This window comes from Carettochelys insculpta, chromosome 3 (assembly GCF_033958435.1).
Source record: "Carettochelys insculpta isolate YL-2023 chromosome 3, ASM3395843v1, whole genome shotgun sequence".
NCBI lineage: Eukaryota > Metazoa > Chordata > Testudines > Carettochelyidae > Carettochelys > Carettochelys insculpta.
In genome coordinates this window covers 98134508-98157410 of record NC_134139.1, presented here as the reverse complement: position 1 = coordinate 98157410, position 22903 = coordinate 98134508, and the positions used below count along the sequence as shown (strand labels likewise).

Genomic DNA, 22903 nt, shown 5'->3' with positions numbered 1-22903 from the left:
TCTACTCACCTAAGATGCCAGGGGGAGGACAGTATTTATGTTTGACAGGTAAGAAATAGGGCTTTTTCCCAACAACATAATAAAATGATGGGCAAGAAGATTTTGTGCCTGAACTGATAAAGAAAACGTTATGGTAATCAGTACAATAAGAAAACAAACTTACTAATTTTGGTTCCAGAAACAGACTTCTCTACAGGTGTGAGAACTACAGCTTTTGGTTACATGTAAAAGAAATAAACTGATCCAGAGCAGTAAGTCTCAGATTGCTACCTCAATAACCCTTGCGGGTTGTAGGTACAGTTTGCTGTAAACATGGTCTTGGCTCTTCTCTGTGTTAAGTGCTCCTAATTCCCATAAAAGGGCAGCTAAAATTATAGAAAGTATTCCCTGACATTACTTTTACATATAAGCAAGAGACTTACTTGCCATACGGATGTCAAATAATCATTTGGGGGAGTGTAAGTGCTGCACATTTATGAAGATAACCACATTATAGAAGAGTGACAACTCCTGTACTACAGGAAAAAAAATGCTACAGACCAATACGGCTACCTCTCTCTGTTACTGTACTACAGAAACTGACAGATGTATAAGAAGAACTGATACAACTGAGTTTTTCACACATACACACAGAAGAATACATATAGAAAACCAATTATGATTTTTGTTTTAAAAATAAATGGATCTCAACAGCTTATGAGATCTATTACAAATCTGATTCAAAATGAGTAAGGAGATAAATTGATGGGTGTGTGTAATACACATAAAAAGAAATACATTGTTATGCGAGTAGGATTTTCTGTTGGCATTTTCATCTCTCTAGCCTGGGCAATGGAGTAGACAACACTAATTAAAATAATCTGCAAACTGCTAAAATGAACCTAAAGAGCTTCTCAAGTCATTGATGCCTGTTTATAGTTTCTAGATCTAAAGAGCATATTAGCATCTCTAAACTATGTCACTGAACAGGCTACTGCAGTCTTTTGAAACCATCAAAGCACAGTATACAATATGATGACCTAGTTCTTTAAACTGTTGGAACAGATTACATTAAATACTTTTTGAGTTGGATACCTCACAGCTTGCCAAAACTTCAACAATTTAACAGTAAACCTCTCCAGAGGAAAGAAAACTTACTTCTGAAGAATAGAATATAATAAACAAGTAATGTTTAAGAGTCAAGCAGCAGCTTTATTTTTTAATTCTTTAAGTCACAACAACTTTGTCAAACTTATTCAAAGGAGGAGACTTTCTCACCTTTGCAGTGGTGCATTCAACCATCTGTGCTTCATCTAAGCAGATCCGCCACCATTCCACTGCTACTAAGGGACTTGGGATAGCCATATACCGCTTCTGGTTCCTGAAACGGCGCCCATCTTCACTGTTACTATGAGGGATATCTACATAGTTCAGCTCAGTGCGAAGGACATCATAAGTGGTGATGACTACATCCTGCTCTGCTAACATGTGAGGCTGCAAGAAGCCATGTTTCTTCACACCTTGATACACCTACAAACATTTGTACGTACAAACTTGAGAGCAAAGACTGAAGATAAACCCTGTAACAAAGTATAAGAGCTCTTTCTAGTTTTACAATGTACACTTTAAAAATGTTCTTTGCATACTGTAGTGTCAGTTCATAAAAAATGGCTACTCCTCTTTCTGTAACTGTTGCTCTTCAAGACATTACTCATGTCCATTCCACATGAGAAGTGCATGTACCAAATGCATAGCTGCCAGAAACTTCTCAGGGACAAGCAACTTTCGAAGGTGAGTGTCTACACATACCCTACTTCTACGTTAAACTTTGAAGTAGGGCACCAATCCACTCCTGGGAAAGGAGTAAGGACTTTGAAGTTGGGGTCCCTATTTTGAAGTAAGGGAAATGTGTGTAGACTGGCTTTTTCGATGTAGTGCCTAACTTTGAAGTTAGTTCCTCGTGTAGATGCACTGAAGAGTCCCCAATAATTTTTCTCCCACCAAGACAATAAAAGGATGTTGGCAATTCAGATGACAATGATATTTGAGCTTAGCTGCTTTAAAATGAATTTTATGTGAAGCAACATTATGGGAGCAATTGTTAAAATATGCACTTTTTTCCCTACAGCAGGATATTATGGTAGAATAAGCAAAAGACAGAAACATGCAGTCAAACACTTCTAGGAACAAAACTGTGAACCTGAGTTGACTGTTATTTCTATCCTCCAAGGAAACTCTAAAAAGAAGCCATGAAACACATGGAATGAACATGAAAGATAGTGGCAAATGAACAATAAAGTCCATACATTTCTTTTAGCAACCTCCCAGCTGAAGTCTTAAAATAAAAGGACCTCTGTTATGTGTAACAGAATGTGTGCATCTGTCTCTGTTTGACCTCAATATTTTCAACAATGTAATCATTTGTGAAGCATACTGTTGCTGAACAGGGAGGAGAGAAACCCTGAATTATGAGATAAATTAAGCCTTTTAACTGATGCACTTCAGTGTTAACAAGTTATATCTCCAGAAAAGTGCAAGAAACATTGTCAACTTATAATGTTATGTACACTGTGAGTGCTTTAAATCATTAATATAGTTAGCTTTCAGACTGTACGTGCCATACACACAGAATTTCTTCAGCTACTGTAATAATCTAAAAAAGTAAAACTATTAGAAGTCCTTCAGGACTCCTAGCTCTCTAAGATCTGAGTTATAGCCATTTCTGTCTATATATATATATATATATATATATCTGGCAAAGATATATGGGTCATCCTCAAACATACCTACTTGTTCCCTCTTTATATCAGGATGCAATTCAAAACTGCCTTCCCTGTTTCTAAGGAGACTCTACCTTGAATTACTTCAGTTTATTTCAAAACCAATCTGTCACCACTGTCCATTCATCTAGTATCATCCTCCAACTCTTTTAACCTCAAAAATTCCCATAGTGCTCATAGAACACACCAGTTGTCTCTGATGCCCCTGCCTTTTAAAAAAATACTTCTGATGTCTCTCATCCTAAGACAGAGGTTCTGAAACTTTCTGGTCCATACCTTACCCCGCTCAGTGAAAACCTTTTTGCAGACCACCCATAGTGACAAAATGCATTCACTTGTTTCTAAATAGCTTAAAATACTAAGTTATTAATATTATGCTATTGGGGCATAAAAAAGTAAAAAGGAAACTAACTTAAAGGGACGTATATTTAGATCTTATTGAATACATTATGTTAGTTTCTTTTACCAAATTTCATTTTAAAGAACCGAAAATATTAATCTATGTCCAAACCAAAAGGTTTCAACATTGTCTTTATGCAGGGGTGGGGAACTTTCTCTGGGTCAGGGCCCACTAACCCACGAAAGTAAGAAAGGAAAAAAACACCCCTTATGGATTTGGCCTCCAGCTGAGCCACATCACTCCCCTTGTGCTATAGCCCCATGCAGGGGAGGTGAAGGGCCAAAGTTCAAAGATTCCCACAGGCCAATTTAACTCTTCTGGGGTCCCAGGGCTAGAAGATTTTGTAGGCCCCCAGGCTCTGGAGTGGGGCCAAAGTGAAGGGTTGTGTGTGGGGGATGGGGGTGACAGAAAGTGGGGTGAGGTACAGGGTCTGGGCAGGAGGTGGGGGTGCAAGCTCTGGAAAGAAGGAAGGGAGTGGGAGTATGGAGTCTCAAGAAGAGATACAGTGCAGGAGTGGGCTGGAGGTGGGAGCATGCCTGAGGGGATAGGGGTTCAGTGTCTTGGCATGAGGGGGATGGCATTGCACTTACTTGGCTCTGTGTTTTCTACTGCTCCTACTGGCCACAGTTCTGGCTGATGGGAGCAGTGGGGAAAGCCTCTGGCTGAGCAATGTCCTGTGCTGCCATTCCCCTAGCCAAGAAGCCACTTCCTTCCATAGCAAGCCGGATGCAGCCTGTGAGGCTTGGGACACCCTGCCTCCGCAGTGGGAAGTTGGTATTGGTGCTCCAGCCACGTGGGGGCAATAGGAGGCACAGGCTGGAGCACTAGCGCAGGCTCTCTGTTACAGGGGAGTGGAGATGAGCCCCAAGCACACCTGCAAGATGGTCACAGGCCACAAGTGGTTCATGGATCAGACTGAGAACCACTGGCCTAAGGAAATCCATATATTTTCAAATCTCATTTTAACAAAATCTAGTTTTATTTTTCCTCCTTGCCTCTGTCCCTCCCTCATTCTTGCTGTTAATCTTATGACTGAATACTCTACTTGCTAGAATATGTAAACTTGTAGCATGATCTAGATAGATTATATACACACATCTTTTTCACCATTGTTTCCTGTAGTTTACGGCATCTTTTCATGGGGGAGTTTTGAGATTTTAGGTTGCAAAGTCAGGCACCCAAAAGTTAGGAATTGCAAGAAATAAGGCTGCCTAGCTAGGGTGACCACATTGCCCCATGGTAAATAAGGGACACTGGCCTCCACATACAGGGACATGTCAGGGCTCCTTGGTGATGGAGGGCTCTGCAGCCTCCAGTGGGAAGGCACGAGGTAGGAAGGGGAGTGGAGGATGGGGGCTCCAGAATAACCTGGTGGAGGGTGTTCCAAAGCCTCCTGGCAGGGAAGTGGGGTGTCAGGGAATGAAGCAAGAGCTGCCTTCCTGAGGTGTGGGAGGCAGGGGAACGAGGCAGCCGAACCATGGAAGGGCTCCCTGGCGGCCAGGAGCTACCTCCCGTAAGTGTAGGGCACCAGGAATGAGGCAGCTGCCCCGTTGTGGAGTTCACTGGCAGTGGGAACTGCCCCCATGGGGTTCTGGGGAATGGGCAGCTGCCCCACAGAGGAGCTCCTCTGCAGCAGGAGCTGCTGCCACTAAGTTCAGAGCTCTGGAGAACAGGGCAGCCACCCAGTGGAGGAGCTCACTGGCCGGAGAAGCTGCTACCCCACGACACAGGGTGACAGGAAATAGGAGCCCCACAAAATATGGGACAATTTGCCTATTTTCTTAAAGTTGGGACACCTCTGAGACAGCTTAAATAAGGGACCATCATGGGGAAAATGGGATGGATGGTCACCCTTATGCATGCCAAACCCTAATTTGGGCCCCCTTGTGTGTACGCGTTATGAAACAATATTGAACTACCTGATCAATTAAATACTATATTTTTCCAGTTTCTCTGACCTCATTTCCTGTGCCTTGTGCCACAACAGTCAAGAAGTAACTGCAAGTTCCAGCCTCTGAGGCCCCAGGATAAAGCAGGTTTAGACACTCTATGGTGACCGGGCATGTTGGAATGTAGGAGCTTTAAGGAGTACACACAAAATCTTAGGAGAATTCAGGATGGGCAAATAGATTTTTCAGACGTTTATTTGCCAGATATGGGAGAATTTTCATGTGGATGGTGAAATGCATAACCCTGAAACAAAGGCCACTCTTCACTAAATTTGGTTTACATCTTGTGTTCCTAAAAGTTCAAAATTTAGGGCTTCAGCAAACCACCTGCTGGTATCAGGAAGCTAGCCTCCCACACCTTCCAATGTACTCTGTGGTAATTTTTGGTCTCCCTCTTTAGAGGTGTCAAAGATGGCCATGGCTGGACATAAGACACTGGATGGGATGACTCAGTGTTCTGAGATAGCAGTGACCAGTCTCTCACTCTAGTGCTCAACTGTTTGGTTCTTACCTCACCTTGATCACTATGGCTATGTCTACACTAGCCAAAAACTTTGAAATGGCCATGCAAATGGCCATTTCGAAGTTTACTAATGAAGCGCTGAAATACATATTCAGAGCCTCATTAGCACGCGGGCAGCCACGGCACTTCGAAATTGACATGGCTTGCCGCCGCATGGCTCATCCAGACGGGGCTCCTTTTCAAAAGGACCCCAGCTACTTCGAAGTCCCCTTATTCCTATCTGCTCATGGGAATAAGGGGACTTCGAAGCAGCCGGGGTCCTTTCGAAAAAGAGCCCCATCTGGATGAGCCGCGTCAATTTCAAAGTGCCCCGGCCACCCGCATGCTAATGAGGCGCTGAATATGTATTTCAGCACTTCATTAGTAAACTTCGAAATGGCCATTTGCATGGCCATTTCGAAGTTTTTGGCTAGTGTAGACATGGCCTATATGTGGCATTTGGAAAGAATTTTCCCAAAGTCAGACTGGCAGTGACATTGTCAGAGTAGAGGGTTGACTTCTTCTGCAGCATGTAGATATGAGTCACTTGCCAAGATTTATCTAGGTGCATATCAAATCATTTCACTGCCACTATGGGGTCTTTGGGCACTAATGCCCTTGTGATAAAATGGCCTGGTCTTCTGTGGGCTGTGTAAAACCTTGGTCTAATTTCAGTGGCTGAGTTTAGGAGAAAGATACAAGGTAATGTTGGTGGCCTGTGATGTACACAAGGTCAGGCTAAATGAACTCTAAACCTACAGGGACTTGATAAAAGCAGAAAAGCCTGGTTTTCCTCTTCCAATCCATAAATCTAGGTGCAGGAGGATAAGAGGAAATCATCTTACCAGGACTCGAAGAGAAGATGACCTCACATGCCTGTTGATCTCATCTACCCACTGATGGCAGATAGAACTTGGAGAGATTATCAGAGTAGCTCCTGTAGAAACTGGTTTCATTGCTACTAGGCAATGGGGACAATAAAAGGGCTTAATCTTCAAGTTTTCCTCTTTGTAATTTACACATTCAGCATGCTGCCATAAGTGGCACTTCAGGCACTGTACACGAGCCTTACAGTCAACTAAGCCAAGCTCACCACAGATGCATTCAAAACGATAGTCAGAGGTGTTGAATGGACAAATGGAATTGGCATGCTGTATAACTCTGTCAGCATATTCTTGGGAGCCTAACGACTGGTCCTTTAGAACTTCAGAGTCATCTGTATTTTTACATGCACTGATGACGGGACTGGTGGTATCACCTGACATGAGGTCACTTTGCAAATCAGACTCCAAGTCCATAACTCCCCCCTGAAGATTTTCTTCTTTTATGCAGGTCTTTTGGCTTGTCTCAATATTTTTGCTAGTTGTACAGTAATCATGATCTTCTGCAGGAATGCCGACCAGCTGGGGTGGTTCAACATTTTCTGAAGATGTTACCCTACTTGCTGATTCTTTGGTTTCAGTTTTAGCATTAGGAAAAGATGTCTTCTGAATCTTTTCGGGGCTCCTTGATGTCTAAAAAGTAAAGTTAATTTTAAATTGACTTTTTATTTTTAGGCTCTCTGATGAGGAGAGTATAGCCACCTCGGGAATAAACTGTTAACATTACATAAACATTCCACGCTGAGTTTTGAGGGCCATGTACTCAGTATTAGGTTACAATTTTTCAAAGTGTTTCACAAAACTCTTGGGCATAAAATGGTAACATCTGCCAAACTTTACAGCAACAACTTCAAAAATTCATAGAGGACACAGTCAAACATTTTAAACCCCAACATGACCAACTTTGGGTTTTATTTTAGTTTTTATTTTTGGCACAGTGTACGCATTGCAATTCTTTATTTCTGTATTCAAAGCAAATGCTTCACTTTTTTGGTTTTTGTTTAAAATAAGTCAATACCATCAACCAAGCATTAAAGGGAAACCCTCTAAATAGCTCCACTCTGGCAGCATATATAATCAAAGCATCTCCACGCAACATTAACCCAAATTAATATTTCTAATTATTATATTACCTGTTTTTTGGTTCTCTCATTCTTTTGTTCTTTGTAATTTTTCCCCAATTTGAAAGATCCAGCCAGACCATGACCTTTAACTTGCTCCACTACTTGCTCTGCAATTAGTTTTTCCAAAGTTCTTTTGAGAAGACGCCGATTTCTCTGTATGTCATAGCTATATGTGGCACTGACATATTTAAATATTGCAACGATGGAAGCTCCTTTCTTCACATTCATTTCCTTGACAGCCGATAATATCATCACCCGTAAGCCTACATGTAGAATGAAATTATGGGTCAGACAAAATAAAGAGATATCTGGGGAAAATGTATTTATGCAACTCTATAAATGTATTGCCTGCAAGTGAATCAAAAGCTAAAATAACCCAAACAAACCTAAGATTGACAACAGAGTAAGCAGTCCTGCTTAGGCTAGTCTTGCAAAACATGACTTTGCAGTCAAGATCTTCAATATTATCTAAAAGTACATATCAGAATGGAAACAAGTGTTTTTATTAACAGTGATATGCAAATACAAAACTTTGGTCTGGTCAATAAACAATCTTGCTGCAAAGTAGAGGCTAAGCAAGATTGTGCTGCATAGAATTTTAACCTCTCACAACAGGTTTTATGTTTAAAATGGATATATTAGTAAGGACGATTACAGTTCCCAGAGTGCACTACTATAATCCTGAGCAAACTATACATCGGAGGTAAGGCCATCAGTGAATTCCTCCCTTTGAACACATCAGGTGTTCCCTTAGTACTCGGTAAGTCATCAATACAGTCTCAGTAAGCAAACTCTTACATAAATTTTGTCTCTCCCCGAATACTCACTGGGATAATGTACTTTCTCCTTTGACTTAAGCTCCACGTTCTTTGTTGTCTTCTTTTTGTTTCCTTCAATAGGCTGGGGCGGAACAAAGAAGTTCACCAGTTTACCCTAACAAAGATAACATTCAATACAGTTAGAAGATGAATATCTAAGATATAATTTGAACGATTTTATTAAATTAATATTTTCAGTTAGAAGAGCAAAAAGCATCTGTTACTTTAAAGTTATCACTTCCTCATTAAACAGTTTCACAGGACCATGCTGGAACAGACAACTAAACCATTATCTTTTCTCTGACTGTGACCAGTGCCTGACACTTCAAAGGACAGTACAAAAACCACAAGGCAGGCAGATAAGGAATAATCTGCCCTCCACATTACACTTAATTCTGATCATTTAATAGGTTGAAATTGACAAACTCTGAAACACAGATTTTATAACTCTTCTGAAACTGCTGTTATAAATTAGAACTAAATATTTTTGATATCCATATAAGTATAAAATCTCTTCTCAATTCTTATTAAGTTCTTAACTGCCACAATTTCCTGTGCAACCAGTTCCATGGTTTAATTACATATTGCATATATAAGTACTTCCTTCTATTAGCTTTAATAGTCCCAACTGTTTAATTTAATTGAACATGCCCCCTGTTCTTGTGACAAGAGACGACAAAAATTTCTGATCTACCTACTCTATACCATTAATAGTTTTATGTATTTTTATCATGGTTTTTTTTATTCAGCTGATTTCCTAGGTAACTTTCCCAATCTTTTTCATATGACAGATTTTTCCAGGTCCTTGACCATACTGGTTTTGTGATATCCTTTTTGAAATGGGTATTTCACTACTGCATGCAATATTACAGGCTATACCACTGATTTACATAAACACATGATATTCTTTGAATTATTCACCATCCCTTTATGCATCCTAACACCTTATTAGCTTTTCTGATTGCTACTGCACACTGAGATGAAGTTCATTTGGCTATCTACAATGATACACAAGCCCTTTTTTTGAATTGCTACCAGTAACTGAAAAAAGTAAACGAATACTTCAATTGACATTGGATTTAATTTGCCATCAAGTTGCCCAGTCAACTGGTTTGTTTTGTTCTCTCTGAAGTTCATCACAATCATCTTGAGTGCAAACTAACTTAAAAACTGTGTTTAATCTGCACTCATCCCACCTTTCTTAGATATAGGTACTACCTTTGTTATCCAAACTTCATTTTGTTTGTACCATTTGACCAGTTATGTAATTGAAATCCCCCCATTATTTTTATTGGATTTTGTTGCCTATGATTTTTTTTTTCAAGATTGTGTACTCAATTTCCTTCTCTTGATTCAGAGGACAGCAGTAGGCTCTACTATTTGCACATTCACAAACTGGGAATTCTGTCCCTAATAGACTCAACTGTATGGTACTTTTCATTCATTCTTTTTTTCCTAATTAGATTCCACGGAATTCTGTAGATACAGTATTACCCTCCTACTTCTTTGGTGACAGCAATCTTTCCTGTAAAGTTTGTAACCAGGTTTTAGAGTAATGCACACGCTTCTGACGTTCCGCCAAGTATTTTTAATGCCCGGTACATCAGGGTTATGATTCATTGCAAGGCATTCTTGTTAACCTGTTTGAAGCTTTTATCCTTCAGTAGGTGTCTGTTTCTATGCATCTCCTTAATCTGACATCTTACTGATTTTACAGAACTTATGGGGGGGGGGTTCTGCTCCTCTTTTAAATTCAGTTGCAATTTGCATCCTACCCTGACTATTTTCGAAGGCATGCACATACAATTCAAGACATTGTAGGTCTGCATAGGCGTAATTTTTAAGCACTGTAACTCATCATACTCATTCTGCAGAGCATGCAACACAATAGGTGACAGCAGCCAGCAGTAGCAAGGCACAGAACCAACCCCTTGGGCAGGAGGAAGAGAGTTAACCTGAGAGGTTGGTTTGTTTTACAACCCAGACTGACACTTGTATTCGGTCCATTGATTTTAGGACAGGTTGTAGGTTTCTATCTTGTCAAATATGATACACATAATATTAAGATACAAAAGAAAATAGGTTGTTACAATACGGCAAGATTCTATCAACACACATAGGGAGAGAGACTGCTAATATTTGGAAGAAATACTTGCTACTGGGAATTGTATGATTATGGGACACTTTAATTTTTCAGATATAGACTACACGACAAGTGTTACTACTAATACTACAGCCCAGATATTCCTGGATGCGATGGCTGACAGATTTCTCTATCAAGTAGATACTGAACCAATGAGATAAGATGCCACTTTAGAGATAATATTGTTAAGAGGCAAAGACCTCACAGAAAAGGTGGTCGCAGGGGACAGCCTTAATTTGAGAGACCATGAGCCAGTTCAATTTGAAATGGAAAGATAACCAGAAATAGGTCTGCAAACAGGGTCACTGTAAAAAGAGCAAACTTAAAAAGAAAAAAAAACATAAGAATTGGGTAAGTGGATGGGACTGGACAACTCCAGAATCTGAAGGTGGAAAAAGATTGGAATCACATTAAGTCAAAGCTGCAGAAGGTATCGGAAGCCAAGCAAGGGAAAAAAATCATAGTGAAGGTTTGAAGACCAAACTGGATGAACAACCACGTCAAATTGATTATTCAGAGAAAAGCAGAAAGCTTACAAGGAATGGAAGATGAGATGGATCAGCAGACATAAATGGTACTCAGAATAAAATGAAACATGGATTTACGAAAGATGGTTTTTGTGCCAGCCCAATCTGACCTCTTTCTTTGAGCAGATAACTGATATTTTAAGACAAAAGCAATGCAAAGTGGGTAGTTAGGCTGAATAAAGGTCACTAGTGGATCTCCTTAGAGACTGGTCTTGGGATCAAACTTTTTTAACATATTTATTCTAGAACATGGCACGAAGTGGATGAGACAAAGTTGGGAACTGTCACAAATACAGTAAATCTTGATTTAACGGACTTGGAAATAATGGGCGCTATCCAGCAGCCACCTCACCCACCCCCAAATAAATGCTGGCAATTCACCAGAGTTGCTGTGGCCAGAGGGGCTGCCAGGGTGGCCGGGGCCAGAGGGGCTGTCGGGGCCGCCACAGTCTCCTCCCAGGAGGGTGTGTGCCTGGACCGGACAGATGGCAGGTGCCCTGCCAACTGGAGCCCTGGGAAGAAGCATGCCCGCTCCAGGGAAACTTAGTTTCTGTGGAAGTGGTCAGCCTTGGATGGGTGATGAGCAGCTTGTGGCAGGAGAGCGCAAAGACTCTGCTCTGTAAATAGTGCAAATAACCCACCGCCAAGTTTTCTTTCTCCCAAGCCTACTGTGTTCCGCGAAGGTTTCAGACAGAGCGCTCCCTAGTACACCTTGCAAGGTGCCTCCAGTCCTGCAGATTTGGATTTAACAGATTTGCAGCATTAACGGACACCCCTTCCCCTGATAGCCTGTTGAATCGAGGGTTTACTGTATGGGTGAGGATCAGAATATCATACAAGAATATGGAAACAGGAATAACAGAAACAGGATGAAATTTATTAGTGTAAAGTCAAGCACTTAGGGACTAATAATTTTTTTTTGCTGTAAGACAGGAATTTGGAAGTGATAGAGGACAAAGACCTGGATGTATTGCCTAATCATAGGATGGATAAGAGTTGCTGAATGGGATGCAGCTCTGAAAAGGGCTAATGCAATCCTTGCATGCACCAGGTGAGCTGTTTCCAGTACAGATAGGGAAATGTTATTGATGTCATACAGGGCACCAGTGGCAACAGTTCTGACAGTGGCTATGGGCCCAGGGCACAAGGGGCAGGGCTTAGGACAGTCAGCCTCACCTGCCCCCTGCCCCTCCCTCCAACTCTCTCAGAGACACACACTAAGCAGCAGCACAGTGCTCCATGGCATTTCAAAGAGGTCAGGGACAACTGCCTCCTTTGGCCATCCCCAGCCTCACACTTCCCCCTCCCCTGTCAGCAGGCCTGGCACTGGTGAGATGTGATCTGGAATACAGGCACTAGCACTCTGCTCATGAAGAAGGATTAATTCAAACTGGAACAGGTGCAAGGAAGGGGTACTCGAATGAAAACCTACTTTATGAGAGACTGAAGGAGACTTGGTTTGAATACCCTAGCCAACCAAAGCCTGAGGGGAGATATGACTGTCCTGTACAAATACATCAGAGAATAAATGCCAGTAAGGGAAAGGAGTTATTTCAGCTAAGCACCAATGCTGACACGAGAACAAATGGATATAAACTGGCATTAACAATCATAGGCCTGAAATAAGATGAAGATTTCTAAAAATCAGAGGTGGTGGTTCTGGAATAGTTTTCCAAGGGAATCGATGGGGACAAAAACAAAACAAAACAAAACAAAACCAAAAAAAAACCTGTTTTTAAATTGAGCTTGATAAGTTTATGGAGGGGATGGTACTAATGAAATCAGCTATATTGCACTGGGAGGGCAATAAAGGGAGAGGCTCTAAGTTACTACAGAGAATTCTTTCCCAGGTGTCTTGCTGGTGGTTCTTGCCCACATGCTCAGGCTCCAACTGATCTCAATATTTGGGGTCAGGAGGGAATTTTCTCCTAGGCCAGACTGACAGAGACCCTAAGGTGAAAGCAGTTGTTGGTTTACATGAAACAGTGGATCTTCTTAAACTTCAAGTCTTTAAATCACGAGCTGAAGAATTTGGTAACTTAACTAGAGGATACGGGTCTATTACTGGAACAGGTAGCCCAAGTTCTGTGGCCTGCAATGTACATAAAGTCAGGCTAGATGATCAGGATGATCCCTCCTAACTTTAGTGTGAATCTAAAATCCTAATAGTAAACTTTTTAGCAACAATCATTATTGATGAAACAGCTCTCTGAACTATTATACAACCAATAAGCAATGTGATCACTTGCGTACCTATAAACTAGTCAGAATGTACTACACAGTGAAACGGGGAGAGCAAATTCCCAACACATGCTGTATCAATTCTGTACACAGCTGAATGAAGATATTTCAGTGAAGACTATGGGTGCGTCTACACTAGCTGGCTACTTCAAAGTAGCCAGCCCAACGTCGAAATAGCACCCATCACGTCTACACGCGCCGGGTGTTATTTCGATGTTGAAATCAATGTTAGGTAGCAAGACGTCGAAGTCGCTATTCCCATCCGAGGATGGGAATAGCACCCTACTTCGACGTTGAATGTCGAAGTAGGGTATGTGTAGACGATCCACGTCCCGCTACTTCGAAATTGCGGGGTCCTCCATGGCAGCCATCAGCTGAGGGGTTGAGAGACACTCTCTCCAGCCCCTGCGGGGCTCTATGGTCGCCGCGTGCAGCAGCCTTAAAGGCACCACTGACCCGGATTTCCTGTGGGAGGAAGCTGAGAGCATGCAGGCAGCAGCACAGGCATGTCCTAGCCCTGCACACTTCTCACAGGCCCTGATCCCCACTGCCTTTATCCATGGCCTCCAGCCAGCCCCCCGAGCGCCCCCAGGGCTCCCCTCCTGAGGGACCCAGGCACCCCCAGCAGCCAGGCAGGGGGCCAAAAGGACGTGGGGCCCCTCCATGTCGGAGGCCAAGCTCCGAGACCTGCTGGGGCAAGGAGCAAGCGGCGGAATGCAGAAGTGTTCACCCGACTGGCCGAGGGCCTGGCTGCCCGGGGTCACCCTGCCCGCACTCCGGATCATGTCCAGAGTAAAGTGAAGGAGCTGTGGCAGGGGTATGCCCGGGCCTGGGACTCGGCCAGCCGGTCTGGGGCTGCCCCCGCCACTTACCCCTATTACAGGGAGCTCAGGGCCATCCTGGGCCCCCAGGACACCTCCTCCCCCTCAGCCACCCTTGGCACCACGACCGACGAGCCCCAGCAGGCGTCAGAGCCGGAGTCTGGCCCGGAGGCCAGCCCCACACCCCAGGGCCCACCCAAGGAGCCCCCACTCGGGACAGCGGAGGAGGGGGTCCAGCAGCAAGGGGTGGGGGGAGGGCTCCTCATTGACCTCCCTTCCCAGAGCACCAGCCGGGCATCCCCCGACCGCGGCAATGGATGGTCAGGTACATACCCTACAGAGCACACACCCATGGGCCACAGGGCAGGGGCACCAGCCACGACCGGGAGCCTCACACACCCCCAGCAGACCCCAACCCATGAATGCCCAGCCACAGTACAGTCCCAGGACGGCGGCACGACCATCAGCGCCCGTCAGCACCCGTACCCATGGACAGAACTCAGTCTTGACCCCGGGGGGACAATGCCATGACGACAGCCAACAGGGACATCAAACCCACCAACGGAGATGGAGACCCAGCACCCAAGAGGGGGCGGGGAGAACGGGCCACGGGCCAAGGCACTGAACTAACAGCCTTCTCCTCCCTCTCTCCCTCTCTCCAGCTGCAGCATCTGACGCCCCAGGCAGCCAGGCACCGTCCATTGTCCTCGACAGCTGTAGCCAGACATGAACCCCCCACTTGGCCTTTTCTTCCTCCCCTCCCCACCCCACTGGGAGAGACACGGAGAGAAACAAGCAGGGGAGACAGGTAGCCTTTGATGTCCTGGGAATGCAGGTGTGCTGTCTCGCCCAGCCTCTCTACTATACACAAAAACCAGACAGTAAATGGGCTAGCTAATGGCTGCCTTTCTGGATGATCTCGGTAATTGACACGCCTTAATCACTTCCCCAGGAAGAATGGGGAACCCCCACCCATCACCTCCAAAGGTGCCCAATTGTCCACAATTCACAGGTGCGAATTGAGCCTTGCATCTTCCCTGGGAAATCTGGGGTTCAAAACATTCCTCCCAATTGGCCACTTAAGACCAGGAAGAAGCGTACGTGACAAAAGGGGTATAAAGGGGCTTGGCAGACCACCCCCCCCTTTGAGTTTCAATCACCTACACCTGCTGGCCAGGTCGGGAATTAACTCCCGAGACTGGGGATGCCTGGTTCGTATCTACTTCTTCCCGAGGGATTGAGAGAAAGATTCTGGGTCACACCGGATCTAGGAGGCGGGGTAAAAATTACACCTGTATTACACTTCTTTCCTATAGGAATTGAGGGAAAGACTCTGGTTCCACCAGGTCTAAGAGGCAGGGGTAAAAATCACACCTGCAACTTGCCTTTCTTGTGTACACATTACTTGTATTAGTTTAAGCTAGCTAGTTTGTCTAAAACTTTTCTAAAGTTAAATTGTGTTGTTTCCCCTTTAAAAACCGCGAGTACTAACTTGTACTTTAATCATTTGTCTTAGTTAAATTGTTTCTATCTTTGTATAAATAAAAAGTAACTGTTAAAGCCTCTCTAAGCCTAATTTTCCTCTTGCTGCTGTACCCGAACTAAACACAAACCAAAGAACCCAGCCTGCCCTGGCTGCTTAGCGTAGCTGCTGGTGTGGCATCACCCCCTTTAGCCCCACCAGACCCTTAGCTGGCACCTGGGCATCAGCTCACAACAGCCTGCCGGAGGGCAGCCACCGCCAGCGGCCAGACACACCCCCAAGGCCAGCAGGATGGTCCCGCCACTGCCGGACTCTTGGGATGGCCCCGGTGGACCCTCAGCTGCTGGCAGCTCTCCGGCCGCAGACGGAGGTGGCAGAGGAAAGACTCCGCTTCAAGCAGGAGGAATCCACCCAGCGGTGGGCGGCGTGGGAGGACTTTATGGGGGTTTTCAGGGACATAGCCGGGTCGATCCGGGAGGCCGTCGCCCACCTCCCGCCCCCTGCTGCCCCCCGGGCCACCCTCCCCGCCGCTCCACCCACCTCGCCACCTGCTGCCCCACCTACCGCTCCACCCACCTCACCGCCTGCTGCCCCGCCTGCCGCCCCACCCGCAAGCTCCACAGAGCCCACTGGGGCTGAAGACCAGCCAGTGGAGACATCCCGGCCCTACCTGCTGGTCCTCCCAGCTGGCCACACCGGGGACCGTGGACACGGGGAGGGGGGGTTGCGAGCTGTACCTGCCAGGGCTAGCGCCCCTCTACCTCCACCCCGGCCTAGTGGGGGCCCAGCAGACGGCTCGGCTGTTGGCCCATGTATATAGTTGTCCCCCATTTTGCATATTGTTGTCCCCCTTTTTGTAGATTAGTTGCAGTTTCTTTGTTGAATCAAACAAGTTATCCAGTTTAAAAAAAAAAGTTTTATTTTCCAAAAAGCTGGAGTCGTGTACTTGTTGGGGGGGTGGCATGCGGGTGTTGGGGGCGGTGTGTGGGCATTGCGGGCTGTGTGTGTGTGTGGGGGGGTCTTCTGGGGAAGGCCAGGGAGGTGCTCAGGGGTCTCCCTGATTGAAGTGGGCCCGCAGGGCCTCGCAGACCCGTACCCCCTCATGGTGGGCTTGGCAGCTGGGTGCAGTGGCCGGCTGGGGGAAGCCCGTGCCGGTGTCGACCGCCCACTCCTGGACGAAAGCCTCCCCCTTGCTCTCAACAATGTTGTGGAGCGTGCAGCATGCGCCCACAACCTGGGGGATGTTTTGGAGGCTGACGTGCAGTCGGGCAAGGAGGCACCTCCAGCAGCCCTTCAGGCGGCCATGTTCTCTCCACCACCTGGTGGGCGTGGTTCAGGTGGGCACTGAACCACTCCTGGCTGGTGTTGAGGTGGCCGGTGTACGGGTGCATGAGCCAGGGCTGGAGGGGGTAGGCCACGTCCGCCACAAGGCAGAGGGGCACAGTGGTGTCCCCCAGAGGGATCTCCCTCTGGGAGACGTAGGTCCCCGCCTCCAGTCGGCGGCACAGGCCCGAGTTCCTAAAAACACAGGCATCGTGTGTGCAGCCGGGCCAGCCCACATACACGTCCTGGAAGCAGCCCCAACTGTCCACCATGGCCTGTAGGACCACAGAGTGGTAGCCCCTGCAGTTGATGTATCTTCCTCCGCTGTGGTCCAGGGCACGGATGGGGATGTGGGTCCCATCCAGGGCCCCGAAGCAGTTGGGGAACCCCATGGAGGTGAATCCAGTGACAGCTGCATCCAGGTCCCTGAGTCGGATGACTCTCTGGAGCAACATGGCGTTAAGCGCACGGACCACCTGTGGGGAGGGAACAGAGGTGCCCATGAGGCTGTGCAGGGTGCCCTGGGGCCCTTCCCCTAGGCCCCCCTCCCAGGCACCTCCCTGGGTACCCCACTTGCCCAGCCCAACCCTCCCCGGTACCCCTTCCTTTCCAGCCCCACACCCCGCCCCTCCCTCCCCCCCCCCCAAGCCCACACCCGGCTCCCCAGTCCCCCAGTGGGTGTGTACCCAGGCCTCCTTACCTCCATGACGATGACCCTGACCGTGGCCTTTCCCACTCCAAACTGGTGTCCCACAAAGCGATAGCTGTCTGGAGTGGCCAGCTTCCAGACGGCTATTGCGACCCTCCTCTCGACGGCGAGGGCGCGCCGCATCCGGATGTCGTGGTGCCTCAGTGCTGGGGTGAGCCACTGGCAGAGCTCGAGAAAGGTCTGCCAGCGCATGAGGAAGTTCCGGAGCCACATATCATTGTCCCACTCCCACATGATGAGCTGCTCCCACCACTCGGAGCTGGTGGGGTAGCTCCAGAGGCGGGGGAACAGCTGGTGAGGGAGGAAGAGGGGAGCCCAGTGGTCAGGGACGTCCCCATCTGCCTGCAGGGTGGGCTCCTCTGGCAGGAGCCACTGGGCGGCCTCCCGGGCAGCACCTAGCAGGGCACTTGCCCCCTGAATGACTACCTGGAGGGTCTCCGCTTCCTGCTGCTGCTGCTGCTGCTGCAGCTGCTGCTGGGTGTCCATATCTGCTGTGACTTGGTCTGTGAGAGAGTGGCTACTGCTCTGCGGACCTCGTGCTGTGCAGGCCAGGTGTGTCTGGGAGGGGCCCTTTACAGGACCGGCTTGCAGATGCCCCAGAAGGGCTAGTGTGCTCTGTCACCTGGTCTGCGGTCTTTCCTGGCCCCTTATTTCGAAAGAGGGTGCTTGTGTGTGTAGACGCTCTGCATTTCCTTCCAGGGCAGCTCTTTTCGACATTCCCCATTGCTACTTCAACGTTGAACGTCGACATTGCCAGCCCTGGAGGACGTGTAGACGATATTCGTCGAAGTAGCCTATTTCGATGTTCTTACTTTGAAATAAGCTACTTCGACATAATGTGCAAGTGTAGACGTAGCCTTAGTAATGTACATGCATGAATACAAAGGCACAATTTGATCCATTTTCTATCTAATAAGCCTCAGTTAAATATATATTTTAACTGGAATCTCTACATTTTTACCATCACATTTTCTAAAAATCAAGTTAATGAAGTAACTTGCCTACAACTAAGACTTTGATTTTCATTCACCTCAAGGACAAACAACACAAATTACTCTTCATAATAATTTGTACTGTTCATCTAATCACATCACCAAAGGCTATGTGCTGGCAGACAAAGATTATTTCTTTCACTTGGACATTAAATTAATAGCTTTTCATCACAGACTTTGACACACAAAATATGATAGCTAAACACCAAGGACATGCCTTACACACTAGAAGTACGCTTTTTATTCTCAAAAAATCTACCACAATTCTCACCTCAGGTAGCATCAAAACATCCTGTTTAACATCTTGCTGGGTGTGTTTCAGAATAAGAGCCAGTACCTCTACTGTCTTTCCAAGACCCATCTCATCTGCCAGGATTCCTCCAGGCCACGGAGGCCCTGCAACTGGGTGTTCACGGATAATGCTAAAGATTAAAGACACAACCAAAATAAAAAAAAAAAAATTACAAACTATTGTGACCAGAGAGTAGCTTATGTTCAAAGCAGTGGAGAAATATATATGGAGATTCACATTTTGAAGAACTGGAAGGGACCTTGGGAGGCCACTGAGTCCAGTCCCTTGCCCTCTTGGCAGGACCAAGCACCATCTCTGACAGTATTTTTTTTTTTAAATCTATTTGCCCCCGAGTCCCTAAATAGCCTCCTCAAGGACTGAATTTACAACCTTGGGTTTAGCAGGCCAATGCTCAAACCACTGAGCTAACCCTCTCCCCTAGAGATGTAAATAATTTCTGCAAATTAAATAAAGAGAGAGAAGTATACATTTCAGTTAAAGAGAACCGCATTGGTGGCTACAGCTAAACAGATTACAAAACAATTTACATAATTTTCAAAAAGTTAAAAAACAAAATCTCCACAAAGCAACTGTTATGCTTGAATTAAAAAAATTCCAACAGCAAATAGAATATATTGATATATATTCAATTTATAAACTTCCTTCTGCCTGCCGCAGCACTTTTTCTTCTTTCCTATTAAATATCCTATAGCTCTTATTCTGCATTTACTAACTGAAACAGCACAGTCATTCCAATGCTTCTCATGTAAACGTTTTAAAAAAATTTTCACAAAGGAGCATGTTTAGGTGCTGCCAGAAACAACGTTCCCTCTACAAAACAAAATCAAAACTCACCAGCCTGTAAATGGATTATAGTAGAGTTTTACTCCATCTGGAGTGATGACATCTCGCCAGAGAAAGTGTAGTGTGTTTTCTACAAAGAAGGAGACCGTGTGAATATTACAAGATTTTTCTGTCAATAATATTGTGCTTAGAGCTGCTCAGCATTACTACAACATTTAAAGATAAGAAGTAACCACCAAAAAGTGGAATTTATTCGCTTACAACTGTAAGTTCTTTGACATGTATGGTCCTCATATGTATTACACATGTGAGTGCACATGCACACTAGAAGCCCAAGTTCAGAACTTCTAAGAAGCAACATCTGCTACCCCACACATTCAAAATAGTGCTCCTCGTGCTCCAGACTGAAGGTATAAGTAGTGTTGGCTAACACTTCCTTAGTTCCTCCTTACTGCAAATCTAGTGGGAACCAAACACGAGGGAACAGAGCATGGGTAACAGACAGGGACCACACATCTTAAAGAACTTTCAAATACAGACCAGTAACCTCCATTGCTTCTTCAAATGCTGATCCCTATGTACATTCCACACATGAATGATCAATGACCTATATTTGGACTGGACGGGAGACAACAGCAAAGATGCTCGTAATACAGCAGTTCCCACAATGCTGCATAGGCAGCAAAGGACTAAACTAGTATGTAACGTTTTGTGAATGTGTGAATGTAATTTTAGATACCACTCTGCGTACGTCCAGTAATGGTACTTCCTCCTAGCATGCTGCGGAGCAGGGGTCCCAAACTGTGGGGCACAACTTCCTATGGGGGATGCAGAGGAATATCTGAGGTAAAGGGTATAAAAGGGTCCAGGACAGCCCCCCACAGGCGTGTGGAAGAGAATGACCCCAGCTCCGCCCATAGTCCAGCAACTAGGCAGACTGCTCGCAGTTCCAGTAGACTGGTGGTAGTCTAGCCTCCTGTGGATCCAAGTACCTTGTATGCTGTGGTTGTTCAGGTGAGCATCTCAACCCAGAAGAGATGCATTTGTTATGATAGTGACACAGGGGGCAAGAGTGAAAAAGGGACATCTACTCTCTTATTCAATCCAGGTTTAACCAGCAGGTGAAAGAAGCAGTAGTGGAAACAGTCACTCTGGTGTTGATGTGACCCATGCCTGGTGAACAGATTTACCGGAGTCAGGCCTGCAGACAGTGTAGATAAGCCTGGTGAATGATATCACAAGTGTACAAGGTCACATGGCCTAGAAAAGACAGTCACAGCCATTCTCAGCCAACTTCTAGTCCTTGGTCTGCAAGTAATCTGTGATATCAGATTGCTCACTCACTGAAATCTTTCCATGGGGAGAAAAGCTCTGGCTCACAAAGTTTAATCATCTGTGTGGGTGTGTCAGAATGGACTTTTCTCTGTTTATGCAGAACCAAAGTGCTGCCAGAAGATTATTCCTGCTCAAAGTTGCCAATCTAACCTTGGGACCAGAGCAACCTACCCCAAAAGCCAATTGTTGAGATAGAGAAAAACTTGCGCAATCCTGCAATACTTTGGGTGCTACTCAACCTCCAAAGGGAAGGGCTCTGAAGTCCCTAATGGGCTGCTGACTGTATATTTACCTGCACCTACACAGGTATTGGGTGATCACAGCTCTTGGGCACAGATCACTGTTCGTGGTCAATGAGAGCAACCAGAAGCAGAGCAGATTGGCTCACCACTTCCCACTACCCCACTGACCACAATGATCTGAGATCAACAGGAGTTGCAATTGCGCAATAACTGAGGAAGTGCAGGTAAATATACAGGTGGAGGCCCACTAGAGACTAAACCTGGTGTCCTTGATCCACCCTGTGGGCAGCTATTTGCTCAGAACTCCAGCTTCTTGTTGATCAATGTTGATAATAAAATGTCCACAACAATCCAGAATCAATGCCAAGGCTGCTCCAAAAGACATTAGGATTATGAAAATCATGAATAGTAGGGAAATGCAGTGTATAGCCCATGATATTCTGAAGCATAGCTATTGATCATGGATAGCAGCTACTTTTCAAACTTCAGTGCTTCAGTTATAAGATGACTCTAGTTTGTGAAATGTCATTTTTTGAAACACAACATATTCAGATTGATAATGTCCATATTAAGTTCTAGATCAACAAGGGAACAGCTCAGGATTTAAAAACTCAAAACTAACTCAACTACTTGCCTCAATCATCATCACAACTTTTATTAACAGCATAATAAAAGCTAAGCTTTCAATTAATTATTGAGGAGACATCTGATAAAATTACATTAGTTCATATACAATCTTTTTTGATACTATATTGTTCATTTCTTCTGAGTCTTGTTATAAACAAGATGAACTTTTTTTTTGTTCGAGGGTCACGTACTTACCATTGCTTGGGTTGTTTCTGAAATTCTCCCGATGCAACATCCAATTCACAGCCTCACTTTGGTATGGCCTCAGTACAGGAATCAATGCAGAATGCTGCACATCCTCCCTCAAAAACTGGATTTCCTGCTGATGTGTGTGCCTCACAAAGTCATACAGCTCTTCAATATTCTGTCGTTCCAGCTCTCTGTCAGATTCTTCCTCATCCTCCTCCAGCACATCTATGAATAAGAATATTAATTGAGAAATTGCCCGACCTTTATCACCCACCATCAGCACCTCAGATAAATAAGCGTAGCATTATTTAGTTACTATAAGAAAACAGTTAAGAATTGCTTCCGTGAAGAGCTGAAGTGAATATATTTTAGCTGATTGTTCCTGGTGAGGATTGCAGTAGTAAGGAAATATGGGAATTAAAACTCCTGAATCTTAATACTGGCATTATTTAGACCACAAACTTACCAAATGCTGAGAAGTATGGATACTCCAGGGCTGCTTCTCTATCAAAAGAACCCTTCTTGCTGAAACAAAATAGGAAGAAGGGGTCTTTTGAAAATGGGGTTTGCTTTCAAAGGAACCCCATCTACACGGCTGTTTTTGCTTCCGGAAAAGCCTCTTCCATAAGCACAGTCACGCATGACTATGCAAATGAGGCATAAGATACATAAATCCATGTTTCATTTGCATTTTCAATCTCACTTATTTGCATTCCACTTCCATAAGCGGAATGCAGTGTAG

The 22903-nt window shown here is 45.2% G+C and overlaps 1 protein-coding gene across 4 annotated transcripts in view; it reads right to left on the bottom strand.

The window, feature by feature from the left end:
- The window catches only part of SHPRH (SNF2 histone linker PHD RING helicase), an 88421-nt gene that overhangs the window by 52684 nt on the left and 12834 nt on the right, over nt 1-22903 (bottom strand). For all 4 annotated transcript variants that reach the window (XM_074990425.1, XM_074990426.1, XM_074990424.1 and 1 more), the window contains 7 exons: nt 22168-22386; nt 19820-19898; nt 18944-19094; nt 8443-8548; nt 7625-7878; nt 6456-7124; nt 1258-1509 (listed from right to left, as the gene is read on the bottom strand). In XM_074990425.1, coding sequence (XP_074846526.1) covers nt 1258-1509; nt 6456-7124; nt 7625-7878; nt 8443-8548; nt 18944-19094; nt 19820-19898; nt 22168-22386 — 1730 coding nt within the window. The remainder of the gene's footprint in view (nt 1-1257; nt 1510-6455; nt 7125-7624; nt 7879-8442; nt 8549-18943; nt 19095-19819; nt 19899-22167; nt 22387-22903) is intronic.